Source organism: Schistocerca americana, chromosome 1, assembly GCF_021461395.2.
Source record: "Schistocerca americana isolate TAMUIC-IGC-003095 chromosome 1, iqSchAmer2.1, whole genome shotgun sequence".
Taxonomy (NCBI): Eukaryota; Metazoa; Arthropoda; class Insecta; order Orthoptera; family Acrididae; genus Schistocerca; species Schistocerca americana.
The window spans coordinates 536,801,448-536,821,947 of NC_060119.1; the positions used below are offsets into that span (position 1 = coordinate 536,801,448).

A 20,500-nucleotide genomic window follows, 5' to 3' on the forward strand; every position below is an offset into this window, starting at 1 on the left:
TGTAGTGGAAACCTAAATACTTTGGTGGGCATGTGCGTTTACATTTCACGATCATGTGGGCAAAAATAAAATTTTGAGGCATTATGGACTGGCACCTGTCGTTGAGAAGCAGAGGGAAAGCCATCTACGGTGTAATTGATACGTACTTTCAGCAGATCAAGAAACAAAGGCATGACGCAGGTTTTCGTAGGATGTCGATGGTAAACGACCAGTTGGGAAACCGAGGCCACATGGTCCTCGTGGACCATGCGTAAGATTGCGCCCGGTGCTGACGGATAGCTAAAAGGGCGAACAATGAGGATTAGGAAGACGGAGAAGAAAAGAGGATAAAATGAACCATCAGTATGTAACACCTCCGATTTATGTATCCCGCTCGATTGGTATCTGAATAGCTGCCCAAATAAATATTAATTAATGTGACCGTGTACCTAATGAGGCTGGCAATCGGATTTGACTGCTACGGAGTTGTTACATTCCATTTTGTCCTTCTCAATGCTGTAATAATGAAATGTCTGGTGACAAGAAGAACGCCAACACAGCTTCACTAATCAAGAATTATATTCGTCACAAAACACAAGAAAAAGGAGACAGCCACTGCCTTCGTCATACATAATTAATTACGGCTAATCTCAGCGCAGGACTCTTCGTTATTCATTATTGTCACACGCAAATTCAATCACTGCAATCCAACACTGCAATCCAAATGATGCCGGCGCGGTAGACGCGAAACCAAAAATATCGGCACAGAAATATCACTGATCACTCTAGTATTTATACTTCTTCACTTTCCCGTATTATTCTAACACAAAGGGGTTAAACCGCGGCGATGGCCACTCCCTTTGTCGGTCAGCCTTGTATTACATCAACAGGCCTCCACACAGCTAGGCCCGCAACCTGGGAACTGACTGAACTCACACTCGCTCTCGCAACCCGACACTATCGATTGTTTGCCCCGTCGACCTGTGCCGAGTGCAAACTTATAGTAAGGGCCTACGGACCCCTTACAAGTAGCAGTGCACAGGTACATTATAATTCGCGGTCCAAGAAGTTTCGGTATCGCAGCCATACACGGCGGAGAACCATTCAGCCGTCTTCAGGTGATTGTTTTGCACTGGAGATGGGTAACTCTCCTCACTAACTTTCTATCAAAAATGGGCGAGGAGGCGCATGAGCAAAAGCAGCCGCTTAATGGGTGACCTCTGTCGAGTTTCGCGCCCCTGTCCATTTATGGCGGGCAGGCGAAAGCGCAATAGTGATGCTATATACATGCTCTCTGTCGGAATGTGAACTCGCGGAGTTGAAATTCAGATGCTAAAATTAATCAAATTGTCACTAGACGTGTCATTTGCCGTAACACGTTTCGTTTCTGAAGACATTAATAAAATCAACTGGTCCACGGCTTATAATGGTGAAAGTTGCCATCACGATTAACAAGGTCTTGCACTAATCTGATTTCCAACGATTCCTTAATAACTGAACCCCAGAAGGATCTCGTAGAGGCTAAGATTTCCATGACAGAATATTCCACAGTAGGTACTGTGGAGGTATAATGCTCGGCTATAACTAGCTTAATGGGCTGCGAAAGTCGAGTGTGGTGATCAAGTTCAACGCATCATTCATGCTCTGCGCGCGTTATAGGACCAATGTTTGCTCTCCCACTCTGGAAAGGTATTCTGTAGATTCCAATCGCAGAACATTCTTTGCCAAACCGAGAAGAGAACAGGTTTTGTGGATGGGCGGATGATTACTTTAAAATGATGTTTCCTTAAGATTGTGCCTAATTTTGACGAAATATTCGGTGTTAGCGTTTCTTCTTTCTGAAACCTGTGCTAATCTAATGTGGAGAATGTCTTATATTTGAACACTGATTGCAGCGTTCCAGCTCCTTTACAAGGCTGTTTCCATCAGACACATGGCCCATGTCGTGCCGTAGATGGAGCGAGCTATATTCGGAGTGGGTGCGAAACACAACACAGGTCGCTCATGTAGTGGCTTCAAAAAAATGTACAAATGTGTGTGAAATCTTATGGGACTTAACTGCTAAGGTCATCAGTCCATAAGCTTACACACTACTTAAACTAAATTATCCTACGGAAAAACACACACACCCATGCCCGAGGGAGGACTCGAACCTCCACCGGGACCGTAGTGGCTTCCTTTGCGCATGTGCGTCTCATCCTGAAACATCGGGAAAACTTCAAGAATCACAATAATTGGTCTTATTTGCAAAAAAACTACCAATAGCTATTACCAACAAAATTTGTTAATACATTACTCTGAACTGATTTCACCTTTTAAAATCAAAAGTTACAAAAAAAGTCTTCATAACAATATTAGGGCCACTTTCGCGGGAGTAATGTTTTACTAAAATCATAAGGAACACTGAAATGCGGATTTTTATTCACGTAGACAAGTAATTCACAATACCAGGTAGTAGCTTCCGGTGAATTAAGGTCTTTACCAGCGTGTGACTTTCACACTCATTGCAAGTCAGGACAGCGCCTGCAGGTGGTAGCTGTTGCGAATTTCATGACTACAGCCACGTTATACTGGGACCAGTGTCTGTCAACAACGATTGTAAATTAATATTACAGAGCGCTACAAGTTGCATGTAACTTTTTTTTTATTTTACATGTTTCGACCAACGCGAGCATTTTCACAAATTACGTTGCCGAGTGCCACTCGTTACAAATACCGGGCTGTGCTTAGTGCCGCCGTCATATATAAAATGGAATTATTTGTAAAGAGCGGCCCTCGGCCAAGTAATTTCTGGAGATGATCGCGTTGATCGAGTGAAACTTGTAAAATAAAGAAAAAGTCACTTGTGACTTATGGCGGCTCTATAGTTTTAATTTCTAAAGGTCACTGTTACGCTGCAGCATATGCCTGATCTCACTACCAGTGAATCTAATTGACAATCATCACTTACGCTTACGACCAAACTGTTAAGTATTCTGCAGTAGAATTATTACAGCTTTATTACAGCTGTACTTCGCCCTGGGAGTTAATAAAAATTCACCGTAAAGTTTTCTTAGTATTGTTAGGTTAGCTTTGTTAGTAAAAGTCGTTACGCTGAGGTAAGACATAATGTTTCTCTGTATACAGTTTCTAAAGAAATATTCCCTCTAAAGTACGTACCCACTAAACTGCAACAGTTCGTTCTGCACACACTACAGAAACTATGACCAACCTGCCGGAAAACAGCTCTACTAAGGCTATCACGCAATCATAATTTTATAATATTGTTTTTGTTCTGACTGCCATCCGTTAAAGATTCTTGAAGTTTGATGCGTAACTGTATGGGCCTTATATAGTTCTTTCTCTCGTCTTGAATAGTAACCGCTAGACTGATCTTGAAAATAATGTATTTGTTTGAATTTGTCAAATTAGAGAAGCGTTCGCTACAGTTGTGGTCGAATTGTAGTTACAATCAGGACTAATAAAAAGAGCAAATTACTTACATGTTGAATTATGACATTAAAGTTGCATTAGGACGGGACCGCACATTGTTTGTCTAATAATAAATCACGCAATTAGTGTGTCGTCAGATAACCAGTGTGTATGGGGCCACGGTTCCTCAAGCGTTCCTAAGTTTTGTTCTAAAAACTATAAAAACCTCCAAGAGATATCCTAATGTTATAAAACATCGCTAATGGTCTAGACAACCCAGACAAAAATTAAAAATACCTACCATGAATCCGGAACAGATGACAGTTGACCGAAGTAAGTGGTTAACTATTACATATAAGGCCACGAACCATCGAGAGTCCCTAAAATTAATGAAAATGTGTGAAATATCAAAGACAATCCACATAGTAATAGAAGCAGGACGATGACTGATATGGAAATCTGTGTGAATCTGAAATACCATAAGTAAAGCAGGCACACTTGAGGAACTGTGGGTTCATATTTTCCGCATATCTGATGGTCCGCTAATTGCTTCATTTATTCATAGACCAGTAATATTCGGTCGCGTCCATGTTGTGACTTCCATATCATGATTCACTAAGTAACTAATTTACTTTATTTCTCACTGTTGATTGTAACAATAATACGACCACAATTTTACCTAACGATTTTTCCTGATTTAACACATTTAACTGCATGATTTAGTTTGTAGACTACCAAACACGTCGTTACATAAGTTATTTCCAAGAGAATCCAAGCGGCTATTATTCAAGATGTCTGTATATGGGTACGGTTGTACCTCATAGAATATGATGTGTGATAATTTCCGTGTCATAGGAGGTTTGGGACACAGTCTCTGATTCATATCACAGATGGAATGAAACAGGAATCAGAACGCCTTACAGCTGTAGTATTGTGGAATTTTGTTTACGGAAAGGCTGATGCAGCATCGTTTTGAATTTCTTTGACCAAATACCGAAAGATAATTGAAACTCATTCGACACATTTTGCTTACTACTTTAATTTTCTGCATGAAATTTTCGTTGTTAAGTTGGGTGATGCAAATGAGAGAAGAAAAACATGTCTTTATTTGTGTATGAGCACTCCTATTGATTATTGGAGCCTTGGAGGTTACGAACGACTAGATGTAGGAAAAACGCAAGGATCACTCATAGTTATCCCTCAGAATATAACAGTCGATACTAAGACGCGCACAAGCCTACTTGAGCTGGGAGCAGTTATGCGATTAAGAAATTGTGAAAAGAAATGTGACGTATGTGTCAACGGACAGGACCCTTATCGAGACAAGTGGATGATGCTTCTATCAACAGAGTAATGCCGTAGTCAGCGGGAGGCAGAAGCGAAGAAGCAACACTGGAGTGCAAAACATTTCGAGAGGTTTCAATTGATGCATAAAAGATTGACGATAATAATCAAAGGCAGGCAGTCATCAAGGAAGACAATGCTAAGACAGAAAATTCATATCCGAACAATGTTATAAGAATACATGTAATTGTAGAAAAATGTATGTAGAGAAACGATCAGGATCTTTTATGACAGTACAAGGGAAGCAATCTGAAGAACGACCAATAGATGACATCTAAAAACTGTCACAGAAGAAGTCGGTCCGTACAGCAATCGACTCATGCAAAGTCTAAGTTGACGACCTAAGATGCCGTGATGAGAAGGGACCGGAAATTACAACCAGGCTGCAGCAGTCACAGACTATGCATGGTCGCCACCGATGATTGTGATCAGAGCGATAACAAAATGGTTCAAATGGCTCTGAGCACTATGGGACTCAACTGCTGAGGTTATTAGTCCCCTAGAACTAGTTAAACCTAACTAACCTAAGGACATCACAAACATCCATGCCCGAGGCAGGATTCGAACCTGCGACCGTAGCGGTATTGCGGTTCCAGACTGCAGCGCCTTTAACCGCACGGCCACTTCGGCCGGCAGAGCGATAACAGCAGACAAGTTCAAAAGCTTTTGACGTGACACTGGAAAGCAGGTCCATACACTCGCTCAGAGTCAAATGACTGAGCTAAATTATTTGTAATAATTATGTCATCTCGGGGAAGATCAGTTTCGATTCCGTAGAAATGTTGGAACACGTGAGGCAATACTGACCTTACGACTTATCTTAGAAGGAAAGGCCCACGTACGTTTCTAGCGTTTGCAGATTTAGAGAAAGCTTTTGACAATGTTAACTGGAATACTCTGTTTCAAATTCTAAAGTTGGCTGGGGTAAAATACAAGGAGCGAAAGGCTATTTACAATTTGTACAGAAACCATATAGCAGTTATAAGAGTAGAGGGGCATGAAAGGGAAGCAGTGGTTGGGAAGGGAGTGAGACAGGGTTGTAGCCTCTCCCCGATGTTATTCAATTTGTATATTGAGCAAGCAGTAAAGGAAACAAAGGAACAGTTCGGAGTAGGAATTAAAATCCATGGAGAAGAAATGAAAACTTTGAGATTCGCCGATGACATTGTAATTCTGTCAGAGACAGCAAAGGACTTGGAAGAGCAGTTGAACGGAATGGACAGTGTCTTCAAAGGAGGATATAAGATGAACATCAACAAAAGCAAAACGAGGATAATGGAATGTAGCCCAATTAAGTCGGGTGATGCTGAGGGAATTAGATTAGGAAATGAGACACTTAAAGTAGTATAGGAGTTTTGCTATTTGGGGGGCAAAATAACTGATGATGGTCGAATTAGAGAGGATATAAAATGTAGACTGGCAATGGCAAGGAAAGCGTTTCTGAAGAAGAGAAATTTGTTAACATTGAGTATAGATTTAAGTGTCAGGAAGTCGTTTCTGAAGGTATTTGTATGGAGTGTAGCCATGTATGGAAGGGAAACATGGACGATAAATAGTTTGGACAAGAAGAGAATAGAAGCTTTCGAAACGTGGTACTACAGAAGAATGCTGAAGTTTAGATGGGTAGGTCACATAACTAATGAGGAGGCTTTGAATAGAATTGGGGAGGAGTTTGTGGCACAACTTGACAAGAAGAAGGGACCGGTTGCTAGGAGATGTTCTGAGGCATCAAGGAATCACAAATGTAGCATTGGAGGGCAGCGTGGACGGTAAAAATTGTAGAGGGAAACCAAGAGATGAGTACACTAAGCAGATTCAGAAGGATGTAGGTTGCAGTATGTACTGAGAGATGAAGAAGCTTGCACAGGATAGAGTAGCATTGAGAGCTGCATCAAACTAGTCTCACGACTGAAGACCACAACAACAACAACAATTGTGCCACGTGAAGTTCTTCATCATGTGTGAATTACAATCTTGCTTGAATGATTATATATTACTTCGGAAGACAATACTGTCCTCAGGTAAACATATAGTTCAAAATTCCAGCTATGTTACCAGGTACACTCTGTTTCACAGAAGCAGCAACAACAGTCTTCGGTAGACAAAACAATTTTGGCATTTATTCCCAAAGTATATGGATAGTTTTTCTACGATGCTCAGAAGAAGCAAGGGAACCAATTGAGCTTCAGTCGACATAACGATGTCCTCGCCGCAAAACACAACTTGAGTGCTAAATGCCATTAGTAGAGCATTAGCTGATAAATTGTATTTTGTTAGTTATTATTAAATTATCTAAATGATTCAGAACATTCTTTCCGACATGTCTTTCAAAGAAATGTTAATCACGATTCTTCTATGTCTCAAATTATCATACGTAACTGTAATGACGAAATGAATGGGGGCATACAAATCCCACCTGGGTATTAATTTTTGTAGTCATTTGTGGAGGGAAAAAAGTTGATTTTGAAACGAGATTGGATGCCAGAAATTGATCGCGCTGCCCTTTCTCTGAAGGAGGCATGTAGTGTGGGAGGAAGGAATGTAATGTGAAAGCTAATCAGCACTGAACCATCATGAAAACAACGGAGAACACATAATGGTAAAAGCCACTAGATGTAAAATGGAAATGAGCGTTTGGCGTCATTGGCCGAGAGGCCCCTGGCGGGACAGGTCCGGCCGCCTTCGTACGGGTCTTAAACATTCGACGCCACATTGGGCGACCTGCGCGCCGGATGCGAATGAAATGATGATGAAGACAACGCAACGCCCAGTCGCTGATCGGAGAAAATCCCCGACCCAGCCGGGAATCGAACCCGGGCCCGTTGGAGAGCAATCCGTCACGCCGGCCACTCAGCTCTCGGGGCGGGCTATAGCTACTAGTTAATAAGATTGAGAACATCAATAACGAACTTTTCACTCTGCAGTGAAGTGTGAACTGCCATGGTAACTTCTGTTGGATTACAGTAAATGGACGCAAGGTCCTTGACCATCTTACAACTTTGACTTAAAATTACCAAATAATCAGCAACCAGTAGCAAAATCCTGCGAGTTCTCAATTCACCTTTTCGAGCCTGTGTTAGTTTTCCCATGTATGAAGTGTGCCAGCTGTTTATTTCTGCATTTGGTCTTGTTTGATTAATACGTTTGTTTCGTTCGTGTCCGTAATTTTCTTATCTCAACTTAGTTTACTTTACATGTACATGCAGCAATGTGGCGCCATCTGCCGGAAAAACGCTAGATGGATGCCAACACCGTTTTACGTTTTGGCATTATGATTAACTTCTACTCTTCGATAATATGATAAATAACTTTAAAATTTTTTAAAAAGTTTTTTAAAACTTTTTCTATGGTCTGCTTCTCACCTATGTTTGTTCCTTTTTTTTAACAATTTGTACAATCGCTTTCACACTGGACTCGCATTCGGGAGGACGACGGTTCAATCCCGTCTCCGGCCATCCTGATTTAGGTTTTCCGTGATTTCCCTAAATCGTTTCAGGCAAGTGCCGGGATGGTTCCTTCCCTAATCCGAGCTTGCGCTCCGTCTCTAATGACCTCGTTGTCGACGGGACGTTAAACACTAACCACCACCACCACAATCGCTTTTTGGCGTATATAACTGTACTATATGGTTGACTAAATCTTTGTCAATATATCCATTTTTTGTAAATATTTCAGTATTTTATCATTATATTTTACCTCACTTTATATGTCATTTCTTCTTTTCATTTTTATTTTAGCTGTATCTTTTCGCATAGAGTGCAGGTTTGGCTTGCAGCGCCCCTCTTATGGTTTCTCGTTGTCATAGTGAATTCTCGATGTATCACTTTATGTTTGACCTCTGCTTAAGACAGTGTTACTACTCAGGGCACATATTCGTTGAAAGGTAAATTTTTATGTGCATTTTAAACGTTTTAATGCGTCTTTATACCTTTAATTGGTTTTACGTTGCTTTATGTACATTTATTCATTTGGTCACTGTTATTAATTATTTTTATTTTTATTCCGGTATTTGTAGCACCGATGATGGCTGTTAATCAGTTGAAATCGATTTCCGAAAGTAAATAAAGAAAACATGATATTGCGACTGGTTGCTGCTTATTTGGTAATTTCATGGTTTACGGTCGCTGCACAACTTGGAAAGCACATGGAGCCCACCATTCAGAAGCTTTGACTTATAAGGACCGTTCCCTGGATCAATGACAACAGCGTCTTTTTTATCAATTAACATACAACATCCAGAATGAGATTTTCCCTCTGCAGCGGAGTGTGCGCTGATATGAAACTTCCTGGCAGATTAAAACTGTGTGCCCGACCGAGACTCGAACTCGGGACCTTTGCCTTTCGCGGGCAAGTGCTCTACCAACTTTTTTTTTTTACTTTTGTTTTTTTTTCAAGTGCTCTACCATCTCTTTTATATATATATATATATATATTCGTTTTGTTAGTGGCGACGGTGGGGGCTCGGGGGGCAAAGTGGGCAGGGGTCGAAACCCGAGGCCTGGCCACCGTGTGCACCTCACCACCACCGAACCTGTGGTGCTTAGGGAAATAGGAGAAAAGAGGAATCAACAGTAGTGGATGGCGTTGTTATTTATTTATTTGCATGTCTTTTTGTAAGATTCACAAATACGAAATTACGGGAACACATCGGCGAAAAAGAAAAGAAATATAAATTCTGGTTAAAGAAAGAGAAAGGAAAAAGGAAAAGCAAAAAGAAATAAAATCCGCGCAATCTGCGACGCGCTCTCCCATCCGCGGTTGAAACTCAGACACCGCCGGGGGAGGAGGGGTGGGTGCCCTCTGAACCAGGCACCCCCCAACTCAGTGGAGGTCTAACAAAGACCGCTTGAAGATAGTTAGCAAATAATGTTCGGTAACGTGGCGTGTTTTCGAGAGCTGGATGGGCTGTTCGTAAATAGGTCCAAAAGTCGAGGCGGAATTTAGGTCCCTCATGAAAGAGATAAGGGACCGCCCATCCTTTGACCCACGTAATAGCATGACATTTGGCGGCGGGAAAATGTCGGTCCTCCGGGTATAGAAACATTCGAGGTTCGATTGTGTCTGGTGGCACCCGGAGATAGCAGGCAATGATTTGCTGCACGAAGCGCCATACATCTTGCGATGAGGCGCATGTCAGACGGTGTTCATCAGTGTCCAGTTGCTGGCAAAGGAGACAAAGAGGGGATTCTGACAAGCCAATGTTGTGCAGGCGCTGCTTCGTGGCAAATTTCCTGTTGACTATGTGATACCACAGTGCCCGGACGTTCGTAGGGAGGAAGGGCTGGTGGACGGTAGTCCACACTATGGGCCACTGAATGGAGGGATGTTTGGTCTCCATCACATTCCGGGGAACACAGCGCAGCAACAGGCTGTAAAAATCCTTAGTCCTAGGTGGGCGTGTATCTGGGAGACTGGTATGTATGTAACTGTAGTCGACGAGAAAGGTCGAAATATGGGACAAATAAGGCACGATATGGCCGACAGACACAGGTGGTGAGGTGGAAGCAGGTAGGAGGACTTCAAGCAAGCTGCGTGTTAGAGATGTACCCTGGCCCATCCACTATTTTCTCATGGTACTCACGTACAAGGCTGCAGCTCGCATACGGACATTGACGAGCCCGACGCCACCATACCGTGAGGGCAGGGTAAGTGTCTCATAACGGACTTTAAACATTGAACCAGTCGTGAGATAATAGCCAAAAGCCGCCTGAAGGTTGCGCCCAATTGCAGTTGGCAGAGGGAGAACTTGCGCGATGTGAACCAATTTTGATGCCACATGAAGATTAATAAACTCAACCCGTTGAAGTGTGTCCTGGCGGCGCAAGAGGTTCTGGCGGACGTCGTTGCGGATGACGTGTAACAGGCGACGGAAATTCGTTGCCGCTGTGCGTGTGACCCTGGGGGTAAAGGTAATGCCCAGGTACCGGAAAGTCAGCACAAGCGGCAGGGGTGCCACTCCACCCTCCTAAAGGCCTCGTCCAATGTGCATTGCAGAAGATTTGGTGACATTCATGGCACTGCCAGCGACAGCCCCATAACGGGTAATCAATTCGAGGACTTCCCGAATCTCAGAGCCGGAGCGAATGAGGAGGAGGAGGTCATCAGCATATGCCCGACAGCGAAAAGTGTGTTGGCGTAGGGTGAGGCCAGAGAGCTTGGTCGTCAAGCCACCAATAAGGGGCTCAATGGCAATGGCATACAGGAGGGTAGAGAGGGGGCACCCCTGCCGTATCGAACGGCATATAGGTACCGGCCCTGCTAAACGTCCATTGACTTGGACACGTGAACTGGCACTGTCGTTAAAACGCCGGATGACGTCGAGAAACGGAGGGGGGATGCCCATTCGGGCTGCCACCGAAAACAGGAAACGATGACGCACTTTATCGAAGGCGCTGTCGAAGTCTATAGCGACGACCGCTGCCCGGAGTCTGCAGGCCGCCGCTATCGCAATTAAGTCGCGGCATTCCCTTGTGGCAGTCTGTATGTTAACCTGTCCGCCAGGCGTCTTTGCTCTGGCGAGAGGATATGAGGGAGTGTAGTTCGGAGCCGCATTGCCAGTAAGCGCGCGAAAATCTTGTAATCGGCATTGATAGGGTGAGCGGTCTGTAACTCGTGACCATCGAACCTCGGGCTGGTTTGTGGACCGGTATAATGATGCCCTCAGCAAAGGTGGGTGGGATTGCTTGGTCAGATGTGATCAGTTCTTGATACATAGTTGTCCACCGTGGTGCCATGAGGTCCCGAAAGGTACGGTAAAACTCAATCGGTAAGCCGTCAAAGCCGGGCGATCTGTTGACTGCAACCTTGGCGATGGCGTGGTTGACTTCGTCTAGCGTGACCGGCACTGTCAAAGCATCCGCCACCGTGTGGGGGAGGGTGCGCGTGACGTAATGCAAAATGGAGTCGTCTGCTGCAGTTTCAGCGTCTTCATCACTATAAGTACGACGGTAGTGTTCGACGAATGCATGGACGATGTCAGTCTGAGTGGTCACCTGCGTTCCATGAGGCGTGGTCAGAGTGCTGATGATCTGCCGGCGACGCCTTCGTTTGTCGGACACTATATCATGCATGGATGGAATTTCTAAATCCGCGTGATCGTGGCGCCGCGTCCGTATCACGACCGCAGTTTCCGGCGTGCCAGCGCAATTATCTTCGCCTTAGTTCTTTGCCGTTCCAACTGGTTGTCCGGGGTTGGCGGTTGAGCATCCAGATCTCGGAGAATCGCGTAATAGAAGTCAACAGTGGTGCGATGCCAGTCGGCCATGTCCTTCCCGTATCTCATCAGTGTCCCACGGATCGCCGGCTTGGCGCAGTCCAACCACCATGTCAATGTCGAGTGGTAGCGGGGAAGGCGTCGTTCGCAGGCTGTCCACGTTTCAGTGACTTGTTGGCGACACGCTGGTCATGCAAGTGTGAGGTATCGAGTTTCCATGGCGCACGGCTGCGCCATACTGATTGCGGCAGAAGGAGGACCGTACAGATGTAAGCGCAATGGTCGGAAAAGGCCAACGGCCATCGTTCGGCGCCCCGTATCGCAGATCTAAGAGTTTGTGAGACATATATCCTGTCTAGGCGGCTTGCGGAATGACTTGTAAGAAAGGCATGGCCAGAAAGGTCGCCGTGTTGAACTTTCCAGGTATCGTGAAGCAGGAGGTCTCGCACCACTATACGTAGCTCCTGGCATGTAGTATAGTGGGGAATCTGATCTTTAGGATGCAGAACGCAGTTAAAATCACCTCCTAGTAGGCAATGGTCATAACGCCCTAAAAACAGGGGAGCGATTTCCTCGGAATACAACTGGGCTCTTTCATGCCGTCGGTCGGTGCCTGAGGGAGCATAGACATTAATGATGCGTGTCCCCATGGCAGTGAGTGCCATGCCCCGAGCTGATGGAAGGAAGGCGACATCGGTCACGGAAATCCCGTGGCGGACGTAGATGGCCACCCCGCGGCCCATAGGATCACTCGCGGAGGCGTGGGCGGTATAGCCATTGATATCCGAGAGACTAGCCAAGTGAACTTCCTGCAGAAGGGCGAAATCAATATCCGAAGCCCAGAACATCTCCTGCATAAGCGGATTTTCACCCTGGAACGGATGTTGTTGGTGTTGATGGTTGCTATCCGGTAGGCCTGGTGTCGGATTGCTGGAGGCTGGTCCACTCCGCCGTCCGCGCAAGGGTGTGGGCGTCGCAGCGGAAAGTTATCCCGCTGGCCCGCAGGGGAGTCTGGGGAGAGTATGATTAGTGGTGCGGCCGTGACGGCGCAGGGTCCCGTAACGGGTCCTGCTCCTTGACCTCCTCCTCGTGCCACGCCGTGGAAGCGGAAACTGGTGTATCGTCCATTTTGTCTGCAGAAGATGTTGTAATTGTGCGTGGTGTAGTGTCGCCTGTGTTACGTTCATGATTTAGTTCAGCGACAGCACGATGCGCAGGCACACCGATAGATGCCACCGCGCTCATTACGTCTTCGTCAGCAGTAGCGGGTTCGGAGGCCTCGTGCTGGTCGACGGTTACGTCCTCCTCGACTTGTAACGTCTCCTCTTGGCCGGAAACGGTGCGACGTCTTCGCTTGCGACGATTCGGGGAACGTTGTTTCATTGTGCGACCCTCCGTGTCCGACGACGCAAGGGAGTCGCGTCGTTCTGGCAGAAAGGCCGCTGTAGGAACGATGAGCGAGTCGATCTCCATCGTGTTTCCGAGGCCAGGGTCAGCGTCGGGTTGCGCCGGCATCTTCGGAGCGGCGTCGATGGCCGGCCGAGGCGGCGGGTCGTCCGAGGTGCTCTCCGTCGGTGTCGGGTCGGGCTCGTTGGTGGCGTCGTTTGTGGTGACCGGGCGACGTTGCAAAGCGGTAGGAGAAGCTAGAGCAGCGACATAGGTCACCGGTAGCACCGTAGGTTGCGACGTGGGTGGTTCTTTGGCAGCTGGAAGTTGCGTAATACGCTGTTGTAGGCATTCGGATCTAAGGTGGCCTTCTTTGCCGCACCCGGAACAGGTCCGTGGCTGGCCGTCGTATATAATTATTGCACGGCATCCGCCGATCTGTAAGTAGGACGGGACGTGGCTTCGGAGATCTATGGTGACCTGTCGGACCCCGTTTAGGACAGGATACGTCCGAAACTGTGTCCACTTCTCCGCAGTGTGGCCATGGACTGTGCCGTATGGGCGTAGTGCCGCGACGACTTCCTCAGCAGGAAGTTCGAATGGCAATTCGAAAATGCGTATCGTTCGCATACCTAAGCCTGCGTGGTCGACGGTTACCTCCCCCACATTGCCATCAGCGTGACAGAAGCGGAGCCCCTGTTTGGTCTCACGTAGTATGCGTTCGCACGCCGCGTCGTTAATGATTTTCACATAGACCGTGCTGCTCACGATGGACAAATGTATGCCGATAATATCGGTCGCCGGGATCTTCACTTCCTCTCGCAGAAAACGCTCCACCTCGAGTGCTTTGGATCGGGCATAATCGTTGCAGAATGTAAATCGGAGTGTTGATTTACGGTAACGGTTCGCCATGGATCGTGCAAGGTAAGCCGGCACTTAAGCAACGGCCGTCAGAAAGTAAACAAGGCGAGCTCGCGCGCCGCACGAAGTCAACACGTACGCGTCCGCTCTGTTGCCCTGCCGAAGGCAGACTAGCTACCGAAGCACGACTCACGCCCGGTACTCACAGCTTTACTTCTGCCAGTACCTCGTCTCCTACCTTCCAAACTTTACAGAAGCTCTCTGCAGGTTCGCAGGAGAGCTTCTGTAAAGTTTGGAAGGTAGGAGACGAGGTACTGGCAGAAGTAAAGCTGTGAGTACCGGGCGTGAGTCGTGCTGCGGTAGCTCAGTTGGTAGAGCACTTGCCCGCGAAAGGCAAAGGTCCCTAGTTCGAGTCTCGGTCGGGCACACAGTTTTAATCTGCCAGGAAGTTTCAACATACAACATGTCTCCTACACCTTGTGGCAGACAGGATACATGCATTCTCCCTTGTGTTGCAGGTAATGGCCCTGCTCCCGACGCTCTACTGGATATGCTCTCCACTGGTGTTCGGCGCTGAGACGAGTGCCGCGCTGGACGAGCAAGACAACCAGCGCCAGCTTCCCCTACCCTTCTGGCTCCCTTCTGGCGTCAACTCGTCGCCCACGTATCAACTGTTATACGTAATCCAAGCCTTCAGTCTCACTGTCACAGTAGAATCGGCAATATGTTTGGATGTATTCTTCATTCGCCTCATGATGATGGTTGCAGCTGAGCTTCAAGTCTTAAACGAGAACATTTCAGCTATCGACTGTGATCAGGCTAATGGACGTGAGGACCAAGAATACGATTCACTGATACCCCGTGACGACCGTGCCCCTCAATTTACAGAGAAATATCCAGACAATTTTTCAGACGACGAAATATTTTCACGGCTGTTGAAGAACATTCATCATCATCAGACGATTCTCAGGTTGGTAAATGAATTTAATAATTATTGTATTTCATGCAGTATACACCTGTTGCAACTGTTGCGTACTGTTTTATTAAAGAAGACAGCATTTCCCTAACAACGTTGATCGGGAGAAGTACTGATCACGATGCGAAAAGAGCACACCAATGGCTGTACAGATGGATTCAGCTGCCACAAACGCTGTCGTCTTATGCAACGCGCAGTGTTATATCTGGCCATCAAAATCCACGCGCGAAATTTTCATATTTTCTCGCTCGTTACAAGTAAACTGTTAGTGTTACAGAACAATAGAGCAGGACACTTTTTGTATGAAATTTAATATAGCTAAATTTTGTACTGGGATACGTCTTCGATAGAGACCACGATTTTGGAATTATTGAATTATTCAAGAAAAACGTATAGAAGTGACCTTCAGACACAACTTCAACCTTCTCCCCCAACGTTCGCCCCTCCCCCCCCCCCCCCGACCCCCGCAACTCATCCCTCACCAGTCAAGATTTCTAATATTTACTTCGGGACACTCCCTCCTACCACCGTACAAAAATTTCCGACCACACTAACTACTGCCAATATTCGACCTTTATGATTTCTATTGATTGGGCTATTACGCCACCAGCATATTCTTTTGTTCCGTTAACATTATCAATTTAAACTTGCCCGTGACGGTAACGAAAGGAAAACGCCTTTTGTAAACTTCACCCTCACAAGCACAGTTTCGTAGTCAGAAGACATCACGAATACAACGATAATTTTTATTTTATGCTGTTCAGGTTCACAAAATTGCTAGCTAAAATGTACACAAAGTCGATAAATACCTAAAAAGGTGGGCTACCTGGAATACTTATGTAGTCAGTGGTAGGAAGGAGTGCCATGAACGACATATAAGAAATCCTGACCAGTGGGGGATGAGCATGTAGGCTGAGCTGCATCTCAAATTCAGTCTTGCAAGTTTTCTTGAATAACTTGAAAATCGTGGCCTCCAGAGAAAACGTATCCTAGTAAAAGTATGACTGTTTCCTACACAAATGTCTCCGTTCAGTTTTTATGTAGTTTGCGCGTAGCGAGCGAGAGAGTGAAAACATCGTTCGTGGTGTTTGAAGGCCAGATAAAACATTTCGGGTTGCATAAAACAACATCGGCATTGCAGCTGAATCAACTCGTATAGGACAATCGGTCCTATAGAATCAGCGTAGTAAGGCCGACGTGAAAACGTGACAGAAAGGAGCTCCAGTGTATGTACATGCCAAGGGCCACACATTGAGTGAATCTGCCTGATTTTTTGTTGGGGTATTAACGTGGGCTCTCCGACTTGTCTGCAAGGAATGTTGCACGGATCGCATTTACGTAACACTGCTAATGAAGGGTAGCTAGACGAGTGTCATGCCATCTCAATAAGAAACGGTTTTCAGTGCCTCAGGAATTACTATCCGTCGATACGGGTCCTTCTTAACCGGTTTCGGGGTGAACATCATTAATGCAGCCACCAGCCAAATAACCAGGAGAGCTAGCCTGGTCCTGGTCAGTGAGAGGATAGAGTACACTCGACGCAGACTCGATAACTCGTCAAGAGAACTCTTCTCGCTCCACCTGCAGCTGGCGTCGACGCTCTCTCCTGACTGGTGAAAGTCGATAGATGCAGTTTATCTGGTTTCAAGCCAGCAAGCAAGACATGGCAATGAGCCACCTGTAGACAAACTGCTAAATACGAGCGCCATACGGCGAAACTAGGGCAAGAAGAACCTCAGAGATCTGTCATTAACTGGAGAGAGAAAGTAATTGATAGTAACTTGTCTGTGCTAGGAAAGGGGTTAAATTTCTTACCGACATCGACGATTTTACCAGCAGCAGAACAGGCTGCTCTTGCACATCCACTGGATGCTTCAGAGGAAATACGATGTGAAACGTACAATACACTTAAGAGGGCATCTCCATCGAAGCCTAACATTTGAAAGCACTTAAATGGCTACGAGAAGATTCTGAACAGTTATCCCCCCAGCTGACAAAGTGAATTCTGCAGGCCTGCTACCATGTCACATTTATAAACAAAAATTATACGCCCCACTAAAGGACGACAAATATAGGAGACCTGAAGATGTTCCTACCAACCGAGTGACGAGGAAGATCATCGAGCTTCTCTAACATGCCTTCCTAGACAAGAAGAAGGTGAAGAAACTTAGTCTACGAGCAGCTTTACAGCCTACACTGTACGGTCTACTTAAAGTTCACAAGCAAGAAATGCCTCTTCGTCTAATTGTTAGCAACATCTGCGCACCAAAATGTGAGTTAGGGGAACACCTCACAGCGAAGCTCGCCCCTGCTGGCATTTGCCAGCACCATACGAATTTCGGTGTATTTCATTCAGCAGCTCCAGCAATTTCGACTGGGCTAATTAGACCTCATCGTGAGTTTCGACGAAGTGCATCACCTACAAGGATGGCTATAGGAGGCTCCCTAAGCGTCATAGAAGAAAAGTTTGAATAAGCGCTAACAAAGCTGTTGGAATTCGTGCTAATGTCAGGTTACTTTCTGTTTGATGAAAATTATTACGAACAAACAGTGGCGAGGGTTAATATACCTGTGGAGACATTTGAAGAAGGAGCCCTGGAGTCGGCAGTCGACAAGCTCTTGCCCTTTTTTGAATATGTAGATGACACGTTAGTAATCTGGCCATATGGACGACGTTACATACAAGACTTTCTGTAACACCTCAATTCGCTGCGCACTACACCAAATTCACGATGGAGAGTGGGAAACCACCGACTACCATTTCTCGATGTGCTCTTCAAACAAGGATCAGACAGTGTGCTAGGACACATCATCTAGCGTAAATCGAGACATATGAATTTATACTAGGATGCCTCCAGCTGCTATGCCTTATCACAACGACAAGGTGTTCTAAGCACAGTGCTCAGAGGACGTGATATCTTGTACCGTCGCAGTCTGTCAGATGAGCTGCAGAACTTGCAGGTCATGTTGTGTACGAACGGTTACAGCAAGCGCAAGATAAAATGTGCCCTAAAGCCAAAGGAACAAAGACACGAAACACTGACGCCGAAGACAAAGCGGTTGCGACGGTGATTATTCCATACGTCGAGAACATATTAGCAACAATCGGAAAAGTACTCCGGAAACAAAGTGTCAAGTGCATGTTCCTCCCACATGCCAAGACGAAACCTTGTTACCATCAGTCGAGATAAAATAGGACTCCCTTACGTGTGTGGCAAAATTTGTGTAGGTCAGACTATACGGACAGTACATGAGAGAGGTACTGAGCATAAACGCCATTCAGACACGTTCAATCAACAAAGCCTGCTGTGGCAGAGCACTGCATCTCCCAGGTATATACCATGAATTATGAAAACACCAAGTTGATGTAAAACCTCCTGAGACAGTATCTTCAAAGAGTCTGTAGAGATCCGACTGCATGAGAAATTAGTAAGTAAGGACAGGGATTTTAATTAAGCTAGACAAGAGTAAAGCGCAAGTCTACGTAGATGTCCGCTACCGCTACCGTTGTGACAACTGAAGAGAAAGAGGAAGCACTGTTGCTATGCCAGCACAGATCCGCGTTCAGCACCCGCCGTGGCGCTATTGAAGCCTGGATCGGCGACCTACGCCACGCTTTCTCCACCACCGCACCATGTCCACTCCCAGAGGCGCTAGTTGGAGACGGCTGGATGCGCGGAGGAGTAGAGAGAAAATGTGAAGGCGCTCAGTTATGAGTGACGCAGGTACATGGTGAGAAGTGGGCTTGCCGAAATATGCGCCTTTTAGAAGACGGCACCAGGCTGAACACTCAGGAACTATTAATGTTGATTCATTTATTTACATAAAACAGTTTACTACAGATGTGTCGAGCTAAAGTACGGTGTAGGGCGATGAATGCTGAACCCACCGTTCTATGAACACCCTGCGTAGTTGTGAAGATGTCTGCGGGTCACTATGCCCAAGGAGACCCAGTAGCGTGATAACCTTGCGTGGGAAGCATGTCCAGGTGGTGATCATAGCTGCGCCAGATGCTACATACGAACCTGGACTGGCTACGCTCCTAGCAAGGTAAACTGGTTGTCTCCCATGGTATGCGTCGGTATGGTGATAACTGCATATGCCTCTGGCCGCACATCTGGTTGGCGGATCTGTGGTTGGGTCGCCTCCTGTGCGTGGCTCCAACGGATTGGGTTATAGGATGGCGAATGGAGACAGCTGCTCCAATATGTGGCAGCTGACTATGGCCTCACAATGGTAGCCACCTGGTCGGAGATTTGGGGCCACTTGCCAGCTGGACGTCCCGTAATTGTAAGTGAAAAGCGCATTTGTTGGTGAGCACATGCCCCTGGTGTCATGTACTCCACTTGTCGCAGTGCCACCAAAGCGTCCAGAGTTTTGTAATGCCACTGATCTTTGCTCAAGTGGTTATGCCAGTATACTGAGATGCAGTGCTAATATAATCAGAGAAAGCGTTTCGTAGAGGAGGTGTAATTTCGAGTTTTAGTTACTGTAATCGTAAATTCAGGCAGATTGTAGCGCAGTCATTAGGCATTTGTACAGGTTAGTTCATACATTCTTTGCTTGTTTCCCTTGTGTTATCTAGGCACGGACTCGTGTTTCAGTAACTGTTGTTCAACATCGATTAGAATGACAGGGACTCTGATGCTGTGTTCGGATGAGGGCTGAGTTGTCATCCCTTCGCTCACAGCTGCAGGCGGCGCTGACTTCGGTCGCACAGCTTGAGGCTGTTGCCAATGGGCACCACTGTGGGGAACCAGACTTGGGTATCAGGAGGATGTCAACCTCGTCCCGTCTGTCTCCAGATCCGTCTGCCGCTATGGATGCCCCGGTTGCTTCCCACAGTGGGGCTGAGCCCTCGCCTGTGGTTGATTGGGAGGTCGTTCCAAAGGGTGGCAGGCAGCGAAAGACGTCACCGGAGGCTGATCAGAAAGCCTCCCTGGTGCGACTGACAAACAGGTTTCAGGTACTGACTCTGGCTGAGCCAGATGCAGCTGCCTGCCCTGTTTCAGAGGATGATTCTCAGCCTTCAAGGTCCGGGCAATCACAGAGGGTGGGCTTATTGGTAGTTGGGAGCTCCGATGTTAGGCGCGTAATGGGCCCCTCAGGGATATGGCGGCTAAGGAGGGAAAGAAACCCAGTGTGCACTGCGTGTGCATTCCAGGTGGAGTCATTCCTGATGTGGAAAGGGTCTTTCCGGATGCCATGAAGAGCACAGGGTGCAGCCAGCTGCAGATGGTGGAACATGTCGGCACTAATGGTGTGTCGCTTTGGATTTGAGGAAATTCTCTCTGGATTCCAGCGGCTATCTGTTTTGGTGATGGCTGCCG

At 46.4% G+C, this 20,500-nt stretch overlaps 1 protein-coding gene across 1 annotated transcript in view; it reads left to right on the top strand.

Moving 5' to 3' along the window:
- Nucleotides 1-20,500, top strand: part of LOC124625142 (odorant receptor 43a-like) — a 53,528-nt gene that overhangs the window by 12,794 nt on the left and 20,234 nt on the right. The window contains exon 3 of the mRNA XM_047149154.1: nt 14,713-15,164. Within this exon, the coding sequence (XP_047005110.1) occupies nt 14,713-15,164 (452 nt within the window). The remainder of the gene's footprint in view (nt 1-14,712; nt 15,165-20,500) is intronic.